This window comes from Eleutherodactylus coqui, chromosome 6 (genome assembly GCF_035609145.1).
Source record: "Eleutherodactylus coqui strain aEleCoq1 chromosome 6, aEleCoq1.hap1, whole genome shotgun sequence".
NCBI classification, from domain to species: Eukaryota; Metazoa; Chordata; class Amphibia; order Anura; family Eleutherodactylidae; genus Eleutherodactylus; species Eleutherodactylus coqui.
This window is the reverse complement of record NC_089842.1, coordinates 155,336,110-155,355,054: the sequence shown is the minus strand read 5'-3', so window position 1 is coordinate 155,355,054 and position 18,945 is coordinate 155,336,110. Positions and strand designations below refer to the sequence as shown.

Genomic DNA, 18,945 nt, shown 5'->3' with positions numbered 1-18,945 from the left:
CTGAAGATATTAATGTGTAAACAGACTGAAGTGTGTTTTTTGTTACTAAAGACCTCCAACACAACATTGCAATCTTGGGTTTTATAGAAATCCTTTACATTTGGGAATTGGGTCAAAGATTTCCAGTAACAGAAATCACAAAGCAGTGCCGAGCATTTAGGGTTTCCTTGAACTGAACAGTTCTTCTGATCAAATGTTCTAATGATAGTCTTTAACCCCTTAACACTCCATGACATATAGTTACTACATGCAGGTTCAGGGTTTGTATGGAGGGGGATCGGGAGCTGATCCAATTCCATACAATGTGGTTGCCAGCTGTTTTTTTGCAACATCTGCGATTTGTACTTCTTGATCATTTTGGCTGTTAACCCTTTAAATGCCGTTATCAATTCTGACAGAGGCATTTAAGTAACCCCGACCACAGTTCAGAGGTCCCAAACGGCTACCTGTGGCATGACTTGATAGATTGCCCATTAGGTCATGATATTATGTAATACTACAAAACACTGCAAGAGCAATAAAACCATTGCAAGCTATGTTCCCTAGGAAGATTTAAAAAAAATTAAAAATCAGTCTAAAAAACTTGTATTAATAATTAATAATAGGGTAATAAAAGGGATTTTTTAAACCCCTTTGCTATATTTATAATAAAAATCATCTAAATAAAAAACCAAAAATATGTGGTATCACTGTATCTGTAAAAGTCCCATCTATCAAAGCACTGCACTATTTGTCCCACATGGTGAATGTTGTCAGATTAAAATACATAATGTCAGATTTGCGCTTTTTTGGTCACCCAGTCTCTAAGAAAAAAATGTATAAAATGCAATCAAAAAGTGATATGTACTCCAGAATGGTACCGACAGAAACTCCAGGGCATCCCGTAAAAAGCAAGTCCTCAAAAATCTAATATAACCATCAGAAGATTAAAATTTTTTCTAAAGATGTTTCTTTTTTTTTTTAAAGTATTACAGCAAAAAAAATATCAAAGCCTATATAAATATGGCATTGTAGTACTGGCCCATAGAATAAAGTTATCATGTCATTTTTGCTGCAGTGTGTACACAGTAGAAGCAAAACCCTCCGAAAGATGGCAGAATTGAGTTTTCTTTTCCATTTCACGCCACTTAAAATTTTAAAAAAGTTTTTTAGTACATTATATGGTACATTACATACTACAATTGAAAAATACCACTCATCCCACAAAAAGCAAGTCCTAAGACATCTACACTGGTGGATAAATATAAGAGTTATGATTTTTTTTTTTTTTTTAAGTGGGGAGAAAAATCCAAAAATGTAAAAAAAAAACGTTAACTTAAGGGGTTAAAATGTGAGCTACATACAAAGAAGGCAACTGCCCTACAAGATTATATTCTTATATCTTCACCAACATCAAATAAATATAAATTCAATATGCTGGGCTAAAAACATTCAAGCCAGAAAGTTGCAATTAGAGATTCAAGCAATCGATTTATTCTTTCTTTCCATTGAAGAAGAAATCTGTGATAAATTGGTAGATTCAACTGTTGGGAAGGATAACTTCCTTCTTTCAGATCCTCTGCATAGAAGACGAGTGTACACCTCTTTGGCTTTTTTCCTAAAGTGATTCCCAACCATGATGTACATGACTGGATTGATGCAGCTGTTACTATAGGCAATGTAAGTGGAGATTTGGGTAAAAACATGATTAAAAGAATCTACTGTACATGGAGGAAAGACATTGAAATCTTCCATGATATCCAAAAAGGTGGAAATATGGAAAGGCAGCCAGCACACTATGAAGACCAAGAGTACGGCCAAGACCAACCAAGTAGCCTTTTTCTCCTTGTTGACTTCCTTGAACTGTTGCATGGCATTGTTCCTCAAGACACTAATAATTTGAAATGTGCAGAAGGCAATGATGACCAATGGGACCAGGAAGCCAAGAATATTCAGGTTGATTTTTGTGGCAAGATTCCAGCCTGGAACTTGTTGTGCTAAACAGGCAGTGGTATTAAGGAATTCGTTGAACATTGCCCTTCGTAGCACCATGGTGGGCGAGGTTAACAGAGTTGCAAATATCCAGATGGTTGCACAGTTTACCTTTGCCCACCTAGGTCTTCTCAAGCGACCAATGGACATTGTCTTCACCAGAGCCAAATATCGGTCAACACTAACCATCATAAGGAAGTAGATGCTGCTGTAAACGTTAATTTGAACCATAGAGCTGATAGCCTTACACAAGAAGCTTCCAAAAGGCCAGTAGAAATTGTTGGAGAGAGTTGTGGCCCAGAATGGTAAGCTGCTGACTAAAATCAAGTCTGAAAATACCATATTGCCCAGGTAGATCTCAGCAACTGTGCAACGATTCTTATGAAGGATAAAGACTGAGATGACAAACAAGTTTTCTATGAAGCCCAAGACGAATATGAACCACATGTATGGGGGCTGGTAGGTAGAGAGCCACTGAAATTGGTCCATGCTCATGCATACATTTTGTGGAGGTTCTCTTGTGCTGGCTAAAAAGATCCTTGTTGCGTTGAATTCTTCACTCATCATCTTGTCTTCGTTATGCCTAGACTCCTGCTGAAAGCACAGAAATAAATTGAATTTTATTATTTCAGCCAATATTGTCCTTAGTACAGTGCAATTGATCCTCAATAGCAAAGACACATTGATCTCAATTCCTAAATGTATATTTAAACAAAGAACATCAAAAAATTACCATGGATATTAACCCCTTAACGACCGGGCGATAGCCTTTTTACGTCCTCCCGAAGTGGGCTTTATTCTCTGAGGACTGAAAACATGCGTCCTACCGAGAAAAAAGCCCCTCGGGCTCTGGACGTGACAGCTCCATGCTGTCGGTGCCCGCAGGTAGCCAACAGCATGGAGCTGTCATCCCGGGCTGCGGGCAGTCTTCCTCGGCAATGCGATCAGCGCTATCCAATCGATAGCGTCGATCGCATAAAAGTTTTAAAAAGTGCAAAAAAAGTTAAAGATTCAGCTGCCCTGATGGATCGGATCCATCAGGGCAGCTGAAATTACTCACCCAGGTCCGCCGCACTGCTCCCCGCTCTCCAGCTGCTCTGGGCCCCGAAGCCGGTCTTCTGCGCATGCGCGCCAGGCGGAATTACGTCAGCCGCATGTGCAGAAGGCCCGAAGCCGCAGGAGATGTCAGCGGGGACCAGCGATCGTGGAAAAGTGCAAAAAAGTTTTTAAAAAAGTAAAGTTTAACCTCCCCTCATGGATCGGATACATGAGGGGAGGTGAAAATACTCACCTTAGGTCCGCCGATGTCCCTGGTGTTCCGGGACCCGAAGTCCCCCTCTGCACATGCGCGCCCGATGATTGACATCGGGCGCGTGCACAGAGCGGCTCAAGCCCCAGGAAATTCAAAATCCCTCTGCTCCTGGCTGCCATGTGTAGCCAGGAGCAGAGGGATATCACTGGGGACATGATCACTGTCATCCAATGGATAGCAGTTATCATGTAAAGTTAAAAAAAAAATGTGTAAAAAGTAAAAAATAAAAAAAAGTAAAAAAAGTTTTAAAAAGTTTTTAAAAAGTTAAAAAAGGAGGATGAAAGTACGTACATAAGGCTCCCGAATTTATCCACGGACCTTACCCCAGCTTCTGCGCACACGCCCGTTGCCAAAATGGCGGACGCATGCGCAAAAGCTGTGGATTGCCAGGATAATTTAAATTCTCCCTGCTCCTGGCTACAAAACGTAGCCAAGAGCCTGCAGATTTCACGGGGGGCCACGGTGAGCGGTTTCTGGTCACGTGTTCGCCGTTATCCAATAATGGCGATCACGTAAAAGTTTAAAAAAAAATTTGAAGTTTCATCTCCCCTCACCGATGCGATCAGTGAGAGGAGATGAAACTTTTTTCCAGAGACTTGCGTATTTGCACGCCGACGCGACCCTCCTTCGTGAACCTTCCCGAATTCTGCACATGCGATTGCCGGCAAAAAGCCAGACACATGCGCAGGAGTTGGGGAGCCCAAGAAATTTTAAATCTCCTTGCTCTCAGCGACCAACGGTCGCCAAGAGCCTGGAGCAGTGACAGGTGGCCTCGTTGAGCGGTTGACTTCACGTAATAAAAAAGTAGCGCTCTAACATAGGTCGGTCTCACATGACCGGATAGGAATTACGAATTCCGCATGCGTCTGATCCGCGCTAATATGCAGATCAATCGCATTGGATTACACAATTCCGCCCACATTAGCGAGTTGGAATTGTGTAATCCACTCGCAGAAAAGAGAACGCAGCAGGTTCTATTTTACCGCGGATATCCGCAACATAGAGCCTATTGTGCTCGATGGTCGCGGATATACCCGCAGCCCATATGCAACTACGTTGTATACGGGCTGCGGGTACCCGCGTCATCGCTAAGTGACGGTGCAGGAAATACAAACAACAAAAAAGGTGTACTGCGCATGACCGCCTGTGTAAGTACGCAGTACATTACGCGGCCGTACGCAGGGTCACAACCGGGCTCACAGATGGGATCCGCTGCGGGCCTCCGCAAGCGGATTCCGCCTACGGTTGCGCGAGACTGGTGTTATTCAGACCGCTACCTGTAATACGTATTTTACAAGAAGCCCCGGGAACGCTCGCCTTCATGGAGTTCCAGGAGCAGCTTGTTGAGCGCCTTCTGTGTGAGACCACCGCACCTCATCAAGCTTACGGAGACTCATGGAACGCCACTTTTTACACCCCATACCCGCCACTGAGGTCAAGAAATGACCCCCAAAAAGCATGAGAGGAGGAGGGATACACGGTTTTATTGCCCCATGGGCCCATTCCAACCAGCCTCTGTAATTACCCCTGTCTTCGGAAATACCACACATTTCACATTATTACTAGAGATGAGCGAACTTACTCATCCGAGCTTGATATTCGAGTATTAGCGTGTTCGAGATGCTCGTTACTTGTAACGAGTACCACGCGATGTTTGAGTTACTTTCACTTTCCTCTCTGAGACGTTAGCGCGCTTTTCTGGCCAATTGAAAGACAGGGAAGGCATTACAACTCCCCCCTGCGACGTTTAAGCCCTATACCACCCCCCTGCAGTGAGTGGCTGGGGAGATCAGGTGTCACCCGAGTATAAAAATCGGCCCCTCCCGCGGCTCGCCTCAGATGCGTTGTGAGATAGCTGAGGGACAGTGCTATTGGTGCCGGAGCTGCTATAGGGAGAGTGTTAGGAGTTAGTGCAGGCTTCAAGAACCCCAACGGTCCTTCTTAGGGCCACATCTAACCGTGTGCAGTACTGTGGAGGCTGCTGTTAGCAATGTTGCACTTTTTTTTTTTTTGGTATATCGGCCGTGCAGAGCATTGCGCCCTGCAGTAATACTACAGGGACAGAATTGTGTAGGCAGGGCCAGAAGACATCTTATAGATTGAATATACGCAGTGGTCCTTTTGCAAAAAAAGATTTGAAAAAAATCTATTTGGCCTGCCTGTCACTCTGCTCAGTGTTGTGGGTCCGTGTGTGCTGGGGGTAAAATTTCTCCAAATAAATACGCAGCCAGCTAAGTGTTACAGTAGGCTTGCGCCAAATTATTTCCTGCCTCTGAAATCACCGCTGTGTTGCACTTAATAACAGTGCAACACTGCAGTTCCGTCACACACATCAGGGACAGAATTGTGTAGGCAGGGCCAGAAGACATCTTATAGATTGAATATATGCAGTGGTCCTTTTGCAAAAAAAGATTTGAAAAAAATCTATTTGGCCTGCCTGTCACTCTGCTCAGTGTTGTAGGTCCGTGTGTGCTGGGGGTAAAATTTCTCCAAATAAATACGCAGCCAGCTAAGTGTTACAGCAGGCTTGCGCAAAATTATTTCCTGCCTCTGAAATCACAGCTCTGTTGCACTTAAAGGGGTTGTCCCGCACAACCCCCCCCCCCCCCCCGTTCCGCGCGAGACAACCCTGATGCAGGGGTTAAAAAAGAACACCGGACAGCGCTTACCTGAATCCCCGCGCTCCGGTGACTTCTTACTTACCCGGTGAAGATGGCCGCCGGCATCTTCTCCCTCGGTGGACCGCAGGGCTTCTGTGCGGTCCATTGCTGATTCCAGCCTCCTGATTGGCTGGAATCGGTACGTGACGGGGCGGAGCTACACGGAGCTACACGGAGCCCCATTGAGAAAAGCAGAAGACCCGGACTGCGCAAGCGCGTCTAATTTGGCCATTAGACGGCGAAAATTAGACGGCAACCATGGAGACGAGGACGCCAGCAACGGAACAGGTAAGTGAATAACTTTTGATAACTTCTGTATGGCTCATAATTAATGCACAATGTACATTACAAAGTGCATTAATATGGCCATACAGAAGTGTATAGACCCACTTGCTGCCGCGGGACAACCCCTTTAATAACAGTGCAACACTGCAGTTCCGTCACACAGTCCAGGGACAGAATTGTGTAGGCAGGGACAGAAGACATCTTATAGATTGAATATACGCAGTGGTCCTTTTGCAAAAAAAGATTTGAAAAAAATCTATTTGGCCTGCCTGTCACTCTGCTCAGTGTCGTGGGTCCGTGTGTGCTGGGGGTAAAATTTCTCCAAATAAATACGCAGCCAGCTAAGTGTTACAGCAGGCTTGCGCCAAATTATTTCCTGGTGTTCCGTAAGCGTACTCAGCCTCAAACCACAGGCCAATAAGCAGCACATTTAATTACAGTGTTGTGTTTCTGCATTCCGGGTAATACAGCATGCTGAGGGGTAGGGGAAGGCCTAGAGGACGTGGGCGCGGCCGAGGACGCGGAGGCCCTAGTCCGGGTGTGGGCACAGGCCGAGCTCCTGATCCTGGTGTATCGCAGCCGACCGCTGCGGGATTAGGAGAGAGGCACGTTTCTGGCGTCCCCACATTCATAGCACATTTAATGGGTCCACGCGGTAGACCCTTATTAGAAAATGAGCAGTGTGAGCAGGTCCTGTCGTGGATGGCAGAAAGTGCTTCCAGCAACCTATCGTCCACCCAGAGTTCTGCGCCGTCCACTGCTGCAACTCAGAATCCTCTGGCTGCTGCTCCTCCTTCCTCCCAGCCTCCTCACTCCATGAAAATGAGACATTCTGAGGAGCGGGCAGACTCCCAGGAACTGTTCTCGGGCCCCTGCTCAGATTGGGCAGCAGTGGTTCCTCTCCCACCAGAGGAGTTTATCGTGACTGATGCCCAACCATTGCAAAGTTCCCGGGGTCCGGGGGATGAGGCTGGGGACTTTCGGCAACTGTCTCAAGACCTTTCAGTGGGTGAGGAGGCCGATGACGATGAGACACAGTTGTCTATCAGTGAGGTAGTAGTAAGGGCATTAAGTCCGAGGGAGGAGCGCACCGAGGATTCTCAGGAAGAGCAGTAGGAGGACGATGAGGTGACTGACCCCACCTGGTTTGCTACGCCTACTGAGGACAGGTCTTCAGAGGGGGAGGCAAGGGCAGCAGCAGGGCAGGTTGCAAGAGGCAGTGCGGTGTCCAGGGGTAGAGGCAGGGCCAGACCGAATAATCCACCAACTGTTTCCCAAAGCGCCCCCTCGCGCCATGCCACCCTGCAAAGGCCGAGGTGCTCAAAGGTCTGGCAGTTTTTCACTGAGAGTGCAGACGACCGACGAACAGTGGTGTGCAACCTTTGTCGCGCCAAGATCAGCCGGGGAGCCACCACCACCAGCCTCACCACCACCAGCATGCGCAGACATATGATGGCCAAGCACCCCACAAGGTGGGACGAAGGCCGTTCACCGCCTCCGGTTTGCACCGCTGCCTCTCCCCCTGTGCCCCAACCTGCCACTGAGATCCAACCCCGCTCTGAGGACACAGGCACTACCGTCTCCTGGCCTGCACCCACACCCTCACCTCCGATGTCATCGGCCCCATCCAGCAATGTCTGTCAGCGCAGCGTCCAGCCGTCGCTAGTGCAAGTGTTTGAGCGCAAGCGCAAGTACGCCGCCACGCACTCGCACGCTCAAGCGTTAAACGTGCACATAGCCAAATTTATCAGCCTGGAGATGCTGCCGTATAGGGTTGTGGAAACGGAGTCCTTCAAAAGTATGATGGCGGTGGCGGCCCCGCGCTACTCAGTTCCCAGTCGCCACTACTTTTCCCGATGTGCCGTCCCAGCCCTGCATGACCACGTCTCCCGCAACATTGTACGCGCCCTCACCAACGCGGTTACTGCCAAGGTCCACTTAACAACGGACACGTGGACAAGCACAGGCGGGCAGGGCCACTATATCTCCCTGACGGCACATTGGGTGAATTTAGTGGAGGCTGGGACAGAGTCAGAGCCTGGGACCGCTCACGTCCTACCCACCCCCAGAATTGCGGGCCACAGCTCGGTGGTGGTATCTGCGGCGGTGTATGCTTCCTCCACTAAGCCACCCTCCTCCTCCTCCTCCTCCTCGAACGCAACCTCTGTCTCGCAATCAAGATGTGTCAGCAGCAGCAGTACGTCGGCAGCAGTCGGTGTCGCGCGTCGTGGCAGCACAGCGGTGGGCAAGCGTCAGCAGGCCATGCTGAAACTACTCAGCTTAGGAGATAGGAGGCACACGGCCCACGAACTGCTGCAGGGTCTGACAGAGCAGACCGACCGCTGGCTTGCGCCGCTGAGCCTCCAACCGGGCATGGTCGTGTGTGACAACGGCCGTAACCTGGTGGCGGCTCTGCAGCTCGGCAGCCTCACGCACGTGCCATGCCTGGCCCACGTCTTTAATTTGGTGGTTCAGCGCTTTCTGAAAAGCTACCCACGCTTGTCAGACCTGCTCGGAAAGGTGCGCCGGCTCTGCGCACATTTCCGCAAGTCCCACACGGATGCTGCCACCCTGCGCACCCTGCAACATCGGTTTAATCTGCCAATGCACGACTGCTGTGCGACGTGCCCACACGGTGGAACTCTACGCTCCACATGTTGGCCAGGCTCTATGAGCAGCGTAGAGCTATAGTGGAATACCAACTCCAACATGGGCGGCGCAGTGGGAGTCAGCCTCCTCAATTATTTTCAGAAGAGTGGGCCTGGTTGGCAGACATCTGCCAGGTCCTTGGAAAGTTTGAGGAGTCTACCCAGGTGGTGAGCGGCGATGCTGCAATCATTAGCGTCACCATTCCTCTGCTATGCCTCTTGAGAAGTTCTCTGCAAAGCATAAAGGCAGACGCTTTGCACTCGGAAACAGAGCCGGGGGAAGGCAGTATGTCGCTGGATAGTCAGAGCACCCTCCTGTCTATATCGCAGCGCGGTGAGGAGGAGGAGGAAGATGAGGAGGATGGGGAAGAGACAGCTTGGCCCACTGGTGAGGGTACACATGCTGCTGGCCTGTCATCCTTTCAGCGTGTATGGCCTGAGGAGGAGGAGGAGGATCCTGAAAGTGATCTTCCTAGTGAGGACAGCCATGTGTTGCGTACAGGTACCCTGGCACACATGGCTGACTTCATGTTAGGATGCCTTTCTCGTGACCCTCGCGTTACACGCATTCTAGCCACTACGGATTACTGGGTGTACACACTGCTCGACCCACTGTATAAGGAGAACCTTTCCACTCTCATACCCGAAGAGGAAAGGGGTTCGAGAGTGTTGCTATACCACAGGACCCTGGCGGACAAACTGATGGTAAAATTCCCATCCGACAGCGCTAGTGGCCGAAGGCGCAGTTCCGAGGGCCAGGTAGCAGGGGAGGCGCGGAGATCAGGCAGCATGTACAGCACAGGCAGGCCAACACTCTTTAAGGCCCTTGACAGCTTTATGGCTCCCCAGCAAGACTGTGTCACCGCTCCCCAGTCACGGCTGAGTCGGCGGGAGCACTGTAAAAGGATGGTTAGGGAGTACGTAGCCGATCGCACGACCGTCCTCCGTGACGCCTCTGCCCCCTACAACTACTGGGTGTCGAAGCTGGACACGTGGCCTGAACTCGCGCTGTATGCCCTGGAGGTGCTTGCTTGTCCTGCGGCTAGCGTCTTGTCAGAGAGGGTGTTTAGTGCGGCTGGGGGAATCATCACAGATAAGCGTACCCGCCTGTCAACCGACAGTGCCGACAGGCTAACACTCATCAAGATAAACAAAGCCTGGATTTCCCCAGATTTCTCTTCTCCATCAGCGGACAGCAGCGATACCTAAGCAATAGGTAGGCTGCACCCGCAGATGGAAGCATCGTTCTGTATCCCCATCAAAAACGTGGACCTTTTCGTTTCATGAATCTGTGTATAATATTCCTCCTCCTCCTCCTGCTCCTCCTCCTGAAACCTCACATAATCACGCCGAACGGGCAATTTTTCTTAGGCCCACAAGGCTCAGTCATATAATTTTTCTAAACAATTTTTATACGTTTCAATGCTCATTAAAGCGTTGAAACTTTCACCTCCACCAATTTTTATTTTAACTGGGCTGCCTCCAGGCCTAGTTACCAATTAAGCCACATTAACCAAAGCGATTAATGGGTTTCACCTGCCCTCTTGGTTGGCCATGGCCAATTTTTCTGATGTACATTAGTACTGTTGATACAGCTATTTTTGTGGGCCCTCGCCTACACTGTAATCAAATGAATTTTTAGCCCACCTGCATTACAGCTGACGTTACATCGGCTGTGTTGGGCAATGCAATGGGATATTTTTATGTACCGCCGGTGGCTTCCTGGCACCCACCCATGCTGTGGGTCCACAGGGAGTTGTAACTACATGTGTCCACTTCTAAAGAACCCCAGTCTGACTGGGGCATGCAGTGTGGGCCGAAGCCCACCTGCATAAAGCACGACATTACTACCTCAGCTGTGTTGGGCAATGCAATGGGATATATTTATGTACCGCCGGTGGGTTCCAGGGAGCCACCCATGCTGTGGGTGCACAGGGAGTTGTAACTACATGTGTCCACTTCTAAAGAACCCCAGTCTGACTGGGGCATGCAGTGTGGGCCGAAGCCCACCTGCATTAAGCACGACATTACTACCTCAGCTGTGTTGGGCAATGCAATGGGATATATTTATGTACCGCAGGTGGCTTCCTGGCACCCACCCATGCTGTGGGTCCACAGGGAGTTGTAACTACATGTGTCCACTTCTAAAGAACCCCAGTCTGACTGGGGCATGCAGTGTGGGCCGAAGCCCACCTGCATTAAGCACGACATTACTACTTCAGCTGTGTTGGGCAATGCAATGGGATATATTTATGTACCGCCGGTGGGTTCCAGGGAGCCACCCATGCTGTGGGTGCACAGGGAGTTGTAACTACATGTGTCCACTTCTAAAGAACCCCAGTCTGACTGGGGCATGCAGTGTGGGCCGAAGCCCACCTGCATTAAGCACGACATTACTACCTCAGCTGTGTTGGGCAATGCAATGGGATATATTTATGTACCGCCGGTGGGTTCCAGGGAGCCACCCATGCTGTGGGTGCACAGGGAGTTGTAACTACATGTGTCCACTTCTAAAGAACCCCAGTCTGACTGGGGCATGCAGTGTGACCGAAGCCCACCTGCATTAAACATGACATTACTACCTCAGCTGTGTTGGGCACTGCAATGGGATATTTTTATGTACCGCCGGTGGGTTCCAGGGAGCCACCCATGCTGTGGGTGCACACGGAATTCCCATTGCGGAGTTGTACCTGCCTGTGACTATATATAAAAAAACGCGGTCTGACTGGGGCATGCAGACACCTTGACAAAATGAATAGTGTGTGGCACATAGGTTCCCCATTGCTATGCCCACGTGTGCAGCTCCTGATGGAGGTGGCACAGGATTGGATTTCTCATTGCTTCTGTACAGCATTGTGGACTATCGCCCCGCCCCTTTTAAAGAGGGTCGCTGCCTAGCCGTGCCAACCCTCTGCAGTGTGTGCCTGCTTTTCCTCTGGCAGACGCACTTATAAATAGACATGAGGGTGGCGTGGCATGAGGGCAGCTGAAGGCTGGGCAGGGACAGTTTGGTGTGCGCTGTGGACACTGGGTCGTGCAGGGGGGGTTGGGCAGCATGTAACCCAGGAGAAGTGGCAGCGGAGTGTCATGCAGGCAGTGATTGTGCTTTGTTGGAGGTAGTGTGGTGCTTAGCTAAGCTATGCATTGCTAATGAGGGCTTTTCAGATGTTAAAGTTGTTGGGGGGGGGGGCCCACTCTTGCCGCTATTGTGGCTTAATAGTGGGACCTGAGAACTTGAGATGCAGCCCAACATGTAGCCCCTCGCCTGCCCTATCCATTTCTGTGTCGTTCCCATCACTTTCTTGAATTGCCCAGATTTTCACAAATGAAAACCTTAGCGAGCATCGGCGATATACAAAAATGCTTGAGTCGCCCATTGACTTCAATGGGTTTCGTTACTCGAAACGAACCCTCGAGCATCGCGAAAAATTCATCTCGAGTAACGAGCACCCGAGCATTTTGGTGCTCGCTCATCTCTAATTATTACTTTTATCTAAGATTTGCGACCGCCGAAAAGGGCGCAAAGTGTGTGGGAGAGGGGGGAAAATTTTTAGGGAGTCAATTTTTATTCCGTACAAATAACAATGGGGCCTTGAATGTATTCAGTTGTGCCCTGAAATCCAACGGATGTTCCCTCCTTTATAGGCCTTGCCATGGGTCCTGTAAGTAGATTAGGGCCACAATGGGTATATTTCTGAACACGGGACAAACAGGGGTATCCATTCTGGGGTGAATGTCTTCATTCCTATGTACACTGTACAAAAAAACTGTTTTTAAATTTAAAAAATTGCCAGAAAAAATGGAAAATCGTAACTTTTTCCTTCTGCTTTGCTTAGATTTATTCAAATACTGTGGGGTCAAAATATGCAGTACACCCCTAGATGAATTTGTTAGTTTTCAAAATGGGGTCATTTGAGGGGGTTCTTTATAGTTTTGGCCGCTCAATGGCTCTATAAGTGGGCAATGGGGCCTGAAATTTATTCAGTTGTACCCTGAAATCCAACGGGTATTCCTTTCATTGTAGGCCTTGCCATGGGCCCTGTAAGTTGATGAGGGCCACAATGGGTATTTTTTTGAACACGGGACAAACAGGGGTATCCATTTTGGGGTGAAAGTTGTCATTTATATGTGTGCTGTACAAAAAAAACTGTTTTTAAATTGACGCAATAGCCCAAAAAATGAAAATCGTAATTTTTTCTTACTGCTTTGCTTAGATCTATTCAAAAATTGTAGGGTTAAAATACACAGTACACCCCTAGATAAATTCGTTTTCAAAATGGGGTCATTTGTGGGGGTTCTCTACAAGTGGGCAATGGCGCTCAAGAACTCTACAAGTGGGCAATGGCGCCTAAAAGGACTTCAAGCAAAATTTATGTTCTGAAAGCCACCGATTACTCCTTTCATTTTGGGCCCCGTTGTGCATGCGGACATAATATTAGGGCCACAATGGGTATGTTTCTGAAAACAGTACAAACAGGGGTATCCATTTTGGGGTGCAAGTCTTCCTTCATATGTGTGCTGTACAAAAAAAGCTGTTTTTAAAATGACAGAATTGCCAAAAAAACAAAAATCCCATTTTTTTCCTTTTGCTTTGCTTGAATTTATTCAAAAACTGTGGGGTCAATATACGCAGTACACCCCTAGATAAATTCGTTAAGGTGTCTAGTTTTCAAAATGGGGTAACTTGTGGGGGTTCTCTATGGTTTTGGGCGCTCAAGAACTCTACATGTGGGCAATGGGGCCTAAAAGGACTTCAAGCTAAATCTATGTTCTGAAAGCCACCGATTACTCCTTTCATTTTGGGCCCCGTTGTGCATCCAGACATAAGATTAGGGCCACAATGGGTATGTTTCTGAAAACAGCACAAACAGGGGTATCCATTTTGGGGTGCAAGTCTTCCTTCATATGTGTGCTGTACAAAAAAAGCTGTTTTTAAAATGACAGAACTGCCAAAAAAACCAAAATCACAATTATTTCCTTTTGCTTGGCTTGAATTCATTCAAAAACTGTGGGGTCAAAATATGCAGTACACCCCTAGATAAATTCCTTAAGGGGTCTAGTTTTCAAAATGGGGTCATTTGTGGGGGTTTTCCATGGTTTTGAGCGCTCAAGAATTCTACATGTGTGTTATGGGGCCTAAAAGAACGTCAAGTAAAATTTTGACGCCAATTCTTTTCGCTAGAATTGAATAATCGAGTTGGGACCCATTAGCGTTTCCTATTTATGACATAATCAATGCTTGTGCCAAATTTCACGTTTCTATGACACCGGAAAGTGAAAAAATTACATTCCGTACGTAAAATTTGGACGCTAATTCTTTTGCGCATAGAATTGAATAATGGAGTTGGGACCCATTAGCTTTTCCTATTTATGACATAATCAATGCTAGTGCCAAATTTCCTGTTTCTATGACACCGGAAAGTGAAAAAATTACATTCCGCACGTAAAATTTCGACGCCAATTCTTTTGCGCTAGAATTAAATAATCGAGTTGGGACCTATGAACTTTTCCTATTTATGACATAATCAATGCTTGTGCCAAATTTCATGTTTCTATGACACCGGAAAGTGAAAAAATTACATTCCGTACGTATAATTTGGACGCTAATTCTTTTTCGCATAGAATTGAATAATCGAGTTGGGACCCATTCGCTTTTCCTATTTATGACATAATCAATGCTCGTGCCAAATTTCCTGTTTCTATGACACCGGAAAGTGAAAAAATGACCTTCCGCATGTAAAATTTCGACGACAATTCTTTTGCGCTAGAATTGAATAATCGAGTTGGGACCCATTAGCTTTTCCTATTTATGACATAATCAATGTTCCTGCCAAATTTCATGTTTCTATGACACCGGAAAGTGAAAAAATTACATTCCGCACGTAAAATTTTGACGCCAATTCTTTTGCGCTAGAATTGAATAATCGAGTTGGGACCCATTAGCTTTTCCTATGTATGACATAAGCAATGCTCGTGCCAAATTTCCTGTTTCTATGACACCGGAAAGTGAAAAAATTACATTCCGTACGTAAAATTTCGACGCCAATTCTGTTGCGCTAGAATTGAATAATTGATTTGGGACCCATTAGCTTTTCCTATTTATGACATAATCAATGCTCATGCCAAATTTCACGTTTCTATGACACCGGAAAGTGAAACAATTGCATTCCGCACGTAAAATTTCGACGCTAATTCTTTTGCGCATAAAATTGAATAATCGAGTTGGGACCCATTAGCTTTTCCTATTTATGATATAATCAATGCTCGTGCCAAATTTCCTGTTTCTATGACACCGGAAAGGGAAGAAATTACATTCCGTACATAAAATTTGGACGCTAATTCTTTTGCGCATAGAATTGAATAATTGAGTTGGGACCCATTAGCTTTTCCTATGTATGACATAATCAATGCTCATGCCAAATTTCCCGTTTCTATCACACCGGAAAGTGAAAAAATTACATTCCGCACGTAAAATTTGGACGCTAATTCTTTTGCGCATAGAATTGAATAATCGAGTTGGGACCCATTAGCTTTTCCTATTTATGTCATAATCAATGCCCGTGCCAAATTTTAAGTTTCTAAGGCATTGGGAAGTGACAGATTTAGATTATGTACGTAAAATTTCGACGCCAATTCTTTTGCGCTAGAATTGAATAATCGAGTTGGGACCCAATTACTTTTCCTATTTTGGAGATAATCTATGCTTGCGCCAAAATTCATGTTTCTACGATATCGGGAAGTTGGAGAACTTTTGGCAAGTCAGTGAGTCAGTGAGTCAGTGAGGGCTTTCAGCTTTATATATATAGACTAGCTGATATACCCGGCTTCGCCCGAGTTAATTTGGTACTGGTGTTTATCTGGTGTTCACACGGAAAATCTTATGAAGTCGTGGTTACTTTAGTGATACTGAGGAAAAATATATGTTCACCATTTTGCATAGTTCTCTGCGTTACCCAGGAAACACCACGTGGAGGTAACCATGCGACGTTTCCTTCATATAAAATGACATCAGGAAGTGAGAGAATTAGATTACGTACATAAAATTTGGACATTAATTCTTTTGTGCTTAGAATTGAATAATCGAGTTGGGACCTATTAACTTTTCATATTTATGACACAATCAATGCTTGTGCCAAATTTCATGTTTCTATGACATTGGGAAGTGAGAGATTTAGATTATGTACGTAAAATTTGGACGCGAATTCTTTTGCGCATAGAATTGAATAATGTAGTTGGGACCCATTAGCGTTTCCTATGTATGACATAATCAATGCTCGTGCCAAATGTCCTGTTTCTATGACACTGGAAAGTGAAGAAATTACATTCCGTACGTAAAATTTTGACGCCAATTCTTTTGCGCTAGAATTGAATAATCGAGTTGGGACCCATTCGCTTTTCCTATTTATGACATAATCAATGCTCGTGCCAAATTTCCCGTTTCTATGACATTGGGAAGTGAAAAAATTATATTCTGCACGTAAAATTTGGACGCTAATTCTTTTGCGCTAGAATTGAATAATCGAGTTGGGACCCAATTTATTTTCCTATTTTGGAGATAATCTATGCTTGCTCCAAATTTCATGTTTCTACGACATTGGGAAGTTGGAGAAGTTTTGGCAAGTCAGTCAGTGAGTCAGTCAGTCAGTCAGTGAGTCAGTGAGGGCTTTCAGCTTTATATATATAGATAATGTGTTTTCACCGTTAATGTGTGTGTATATATATATTGCACATATTAAGGATGAAAACACATGAGCGTGAATACCATGACAGAGAAAATATAGGACATGCCCTTCTCGGGGAAGATCGGGCAGCCGCTATCTTCATGTCCGCTTTTTCAAACTCTGTGACTGGAGACAAGCCAGGAACTTATACTGTTATTGCAGAAATACGCATCGACCAGTTGCGGACAAGTCATTGGTTACTACTTAAATGACATTCGGACTGTGTGTAAATGACCATTTCTTACTGGGTTCATACTTCGGTGGAAGTATCACCTGTCCTATGCTTAAGGTATGTTACACAACTTTATGATTACCGAAAGATTGCTATATCATCACTTTAACGTTTAAAGCCATTCCTACTTTTGTCTGACGTTTCTGTTGGTTAAAGACTAAAGGCCCATTTACACGAACAGATAATCGCTCAAAGGATAGTTTGAGCGACAGCTTTGAGCGATTATTTTGCAAAAAAATAATTGGTATTTAAGTAGCTACTCAGCTACTTAAATACCAATTATGTATGCAAATGAAGCCTTACCTGAATGCAGCGAATAGCCCGAGGCTATTATCTGCGCTCAGATCCTTTGGTCTCCACAGGGAAACAATGCTATCAGCACTCCCCCGTGGAGAACTAATGATAAAAGTGAGCGATGATTTTTAGGTGAGCTTGATTTTAATGATCAGCTAAAAGTGACCGAAATGCATGTGCCCTGTGCCCATTCACATGAACCGATTATCGCTGAAACGATCGCTGATTAGCAAGTTATTAGCGATAATCGTCCAGTGTAAATGGGCCTGCCCTTAACTTTGTGCAAGTGACAAAATCATTAATTGCTATTTCATCCTCCGAGTTCATCTGTTATAATAATAATATATGTTTTTGTAAGCCCGATATCCACATCGTTACCTGTGTCGCCTGCCCTTACCGCAACACATGTACACAGGCTAATCCAGTTGGCACTTCTACCCTTGTTGAAAAAAACTCAAAAGTGCCTAACAGGAGTGGGCTGTTGGCGGAGCTTCCTTCTCTCTGGCTTCCTCTGCTCTGGTCTCTTTGCATGTGGACAAGGGCAGTTTAGATATCCTCTCAAAGGTTAATAGTAGTTTCTGGACACCCTGCAGAACAGCTATTCTCTATACATATAATCCTATGTGTACTTGGATTTTAACATGGAATCAAATAAAGTCTGAAGTTTGTTTTTGTATGGATGCTGGATTTTACTGTGTTTCGTTGAACGCTCTGTGTTCCAGCACATCCATGCATCCATTACCATCAGGTCAGCTGGACTGCTTTCTTTTCTTGACTAAACATTGCATACCGGTTATGCCCCACAAAACCTCACATTTTGGAGAGTCTCTGACCCAATTGTTACAATTTGGTCCTAGTCAAAAGTTGTTCAGATACTTACACTTGCCCATTTTTCCTGTTTTTAACACATCAAATTTAATAAATGACTGTTGACTTGCTGGCTAACCTATCCCACTCCTTGACAGGTGCCAGTGTCATGAATCAATGTTATTCAATCCACCCGTCAGTCATTTTAACGTTATGGCTTATTAGGATAAAATAGGTAGCTGTCAGCAGATGGTCCTGCACAGAGCATGTACCAAATGTAATGGTCAATACTTTTCAAATACTTCTTACATCTAGGATAGCAAGTGTAATAACTAGCAAAAGTACTATTTACTTTATTGACCATAAATTGCATTTTCGTGCTGAAAGATGTTTCTAAAGTGCTGGCCACTACGGGTCTCCCTTCTAGCTTGATGTCCACTACCCCCTGTCAAATGGTTGACAGCAGACATAAGGATGATAGTATAAGGGGATGAATACTCATGCTCGATGAACTGTAGAGAGCATAATAGGGGTGGGAGGGAAGGAGAAAGGGCGCCTGCACACGAGCGGAAATTCAGCGGCAGGACTTCCCACAGAATTTCCGCCGATGGAAGCCTGTATAGGATTGCGTTAACAAACGCAATCCTATGCAGACGGCCGCGGTTTGGCCACGCGAAATCTTTCGCGCGGCAAACAAACCACGGCATGACCTATTTCTGTTCGGGGCTCGCAGAGCCGCGCACAGAAACTCACTCACCCCCCGCAGGCTCTGGTCTGCGCATGCACCGGCTGCCCAGCAAGCCGGCACATCAAACAGCCGGAGCCATGGGCGCGAGTGAATACGCGCTTCTCTCTGCAGGCGCTCGGGTCGGGTCCCGCGGCGAGAATCCTCGCCACCGGATCCGACCCGCCCGTCAGCAGGCGGCCAAACCCACACAGAAGCTGCCTGCAAGGTAATCTTAAATCACTTTTACTGTATTTCAGCAACAGAAATTAAATCTCTACAGCGCTACAC

General features: G+C 46.2%; 1 protein-coding gene across 3 annotated transcripts in view; it reads right to left on the bottom strand.

Moving 5' to 3' along the window:
- Positions 1-695: 695 nt before the first annotated feature.
- Positions 696-18,945, bottom strand: part of LOC136632822 (B2 bradykinin receptor-like) — a 36,703-nt gene continuing 18,453 nt past the window's right edge. For 2 of the 3 annotated variants that reach the window (XM_066608037.1, XM_066608040.1), the window contains one exon: positions 696-2,565. In XM_066608037.1, coding sequence (XP_066464134.1) covers positions 1,459-2,538 — 1,080 coding nt within the window. In that variant the 5' untranslated portion in view covers positions 2,539-2,565 and the 3' untranslated portion in view covers positions 696-1,458. The remainder of the gene's footprint in view (positions 2,566-18,945) is intronic. The other variant, XM_066608038.1, reaches the window with a different exon arrangement.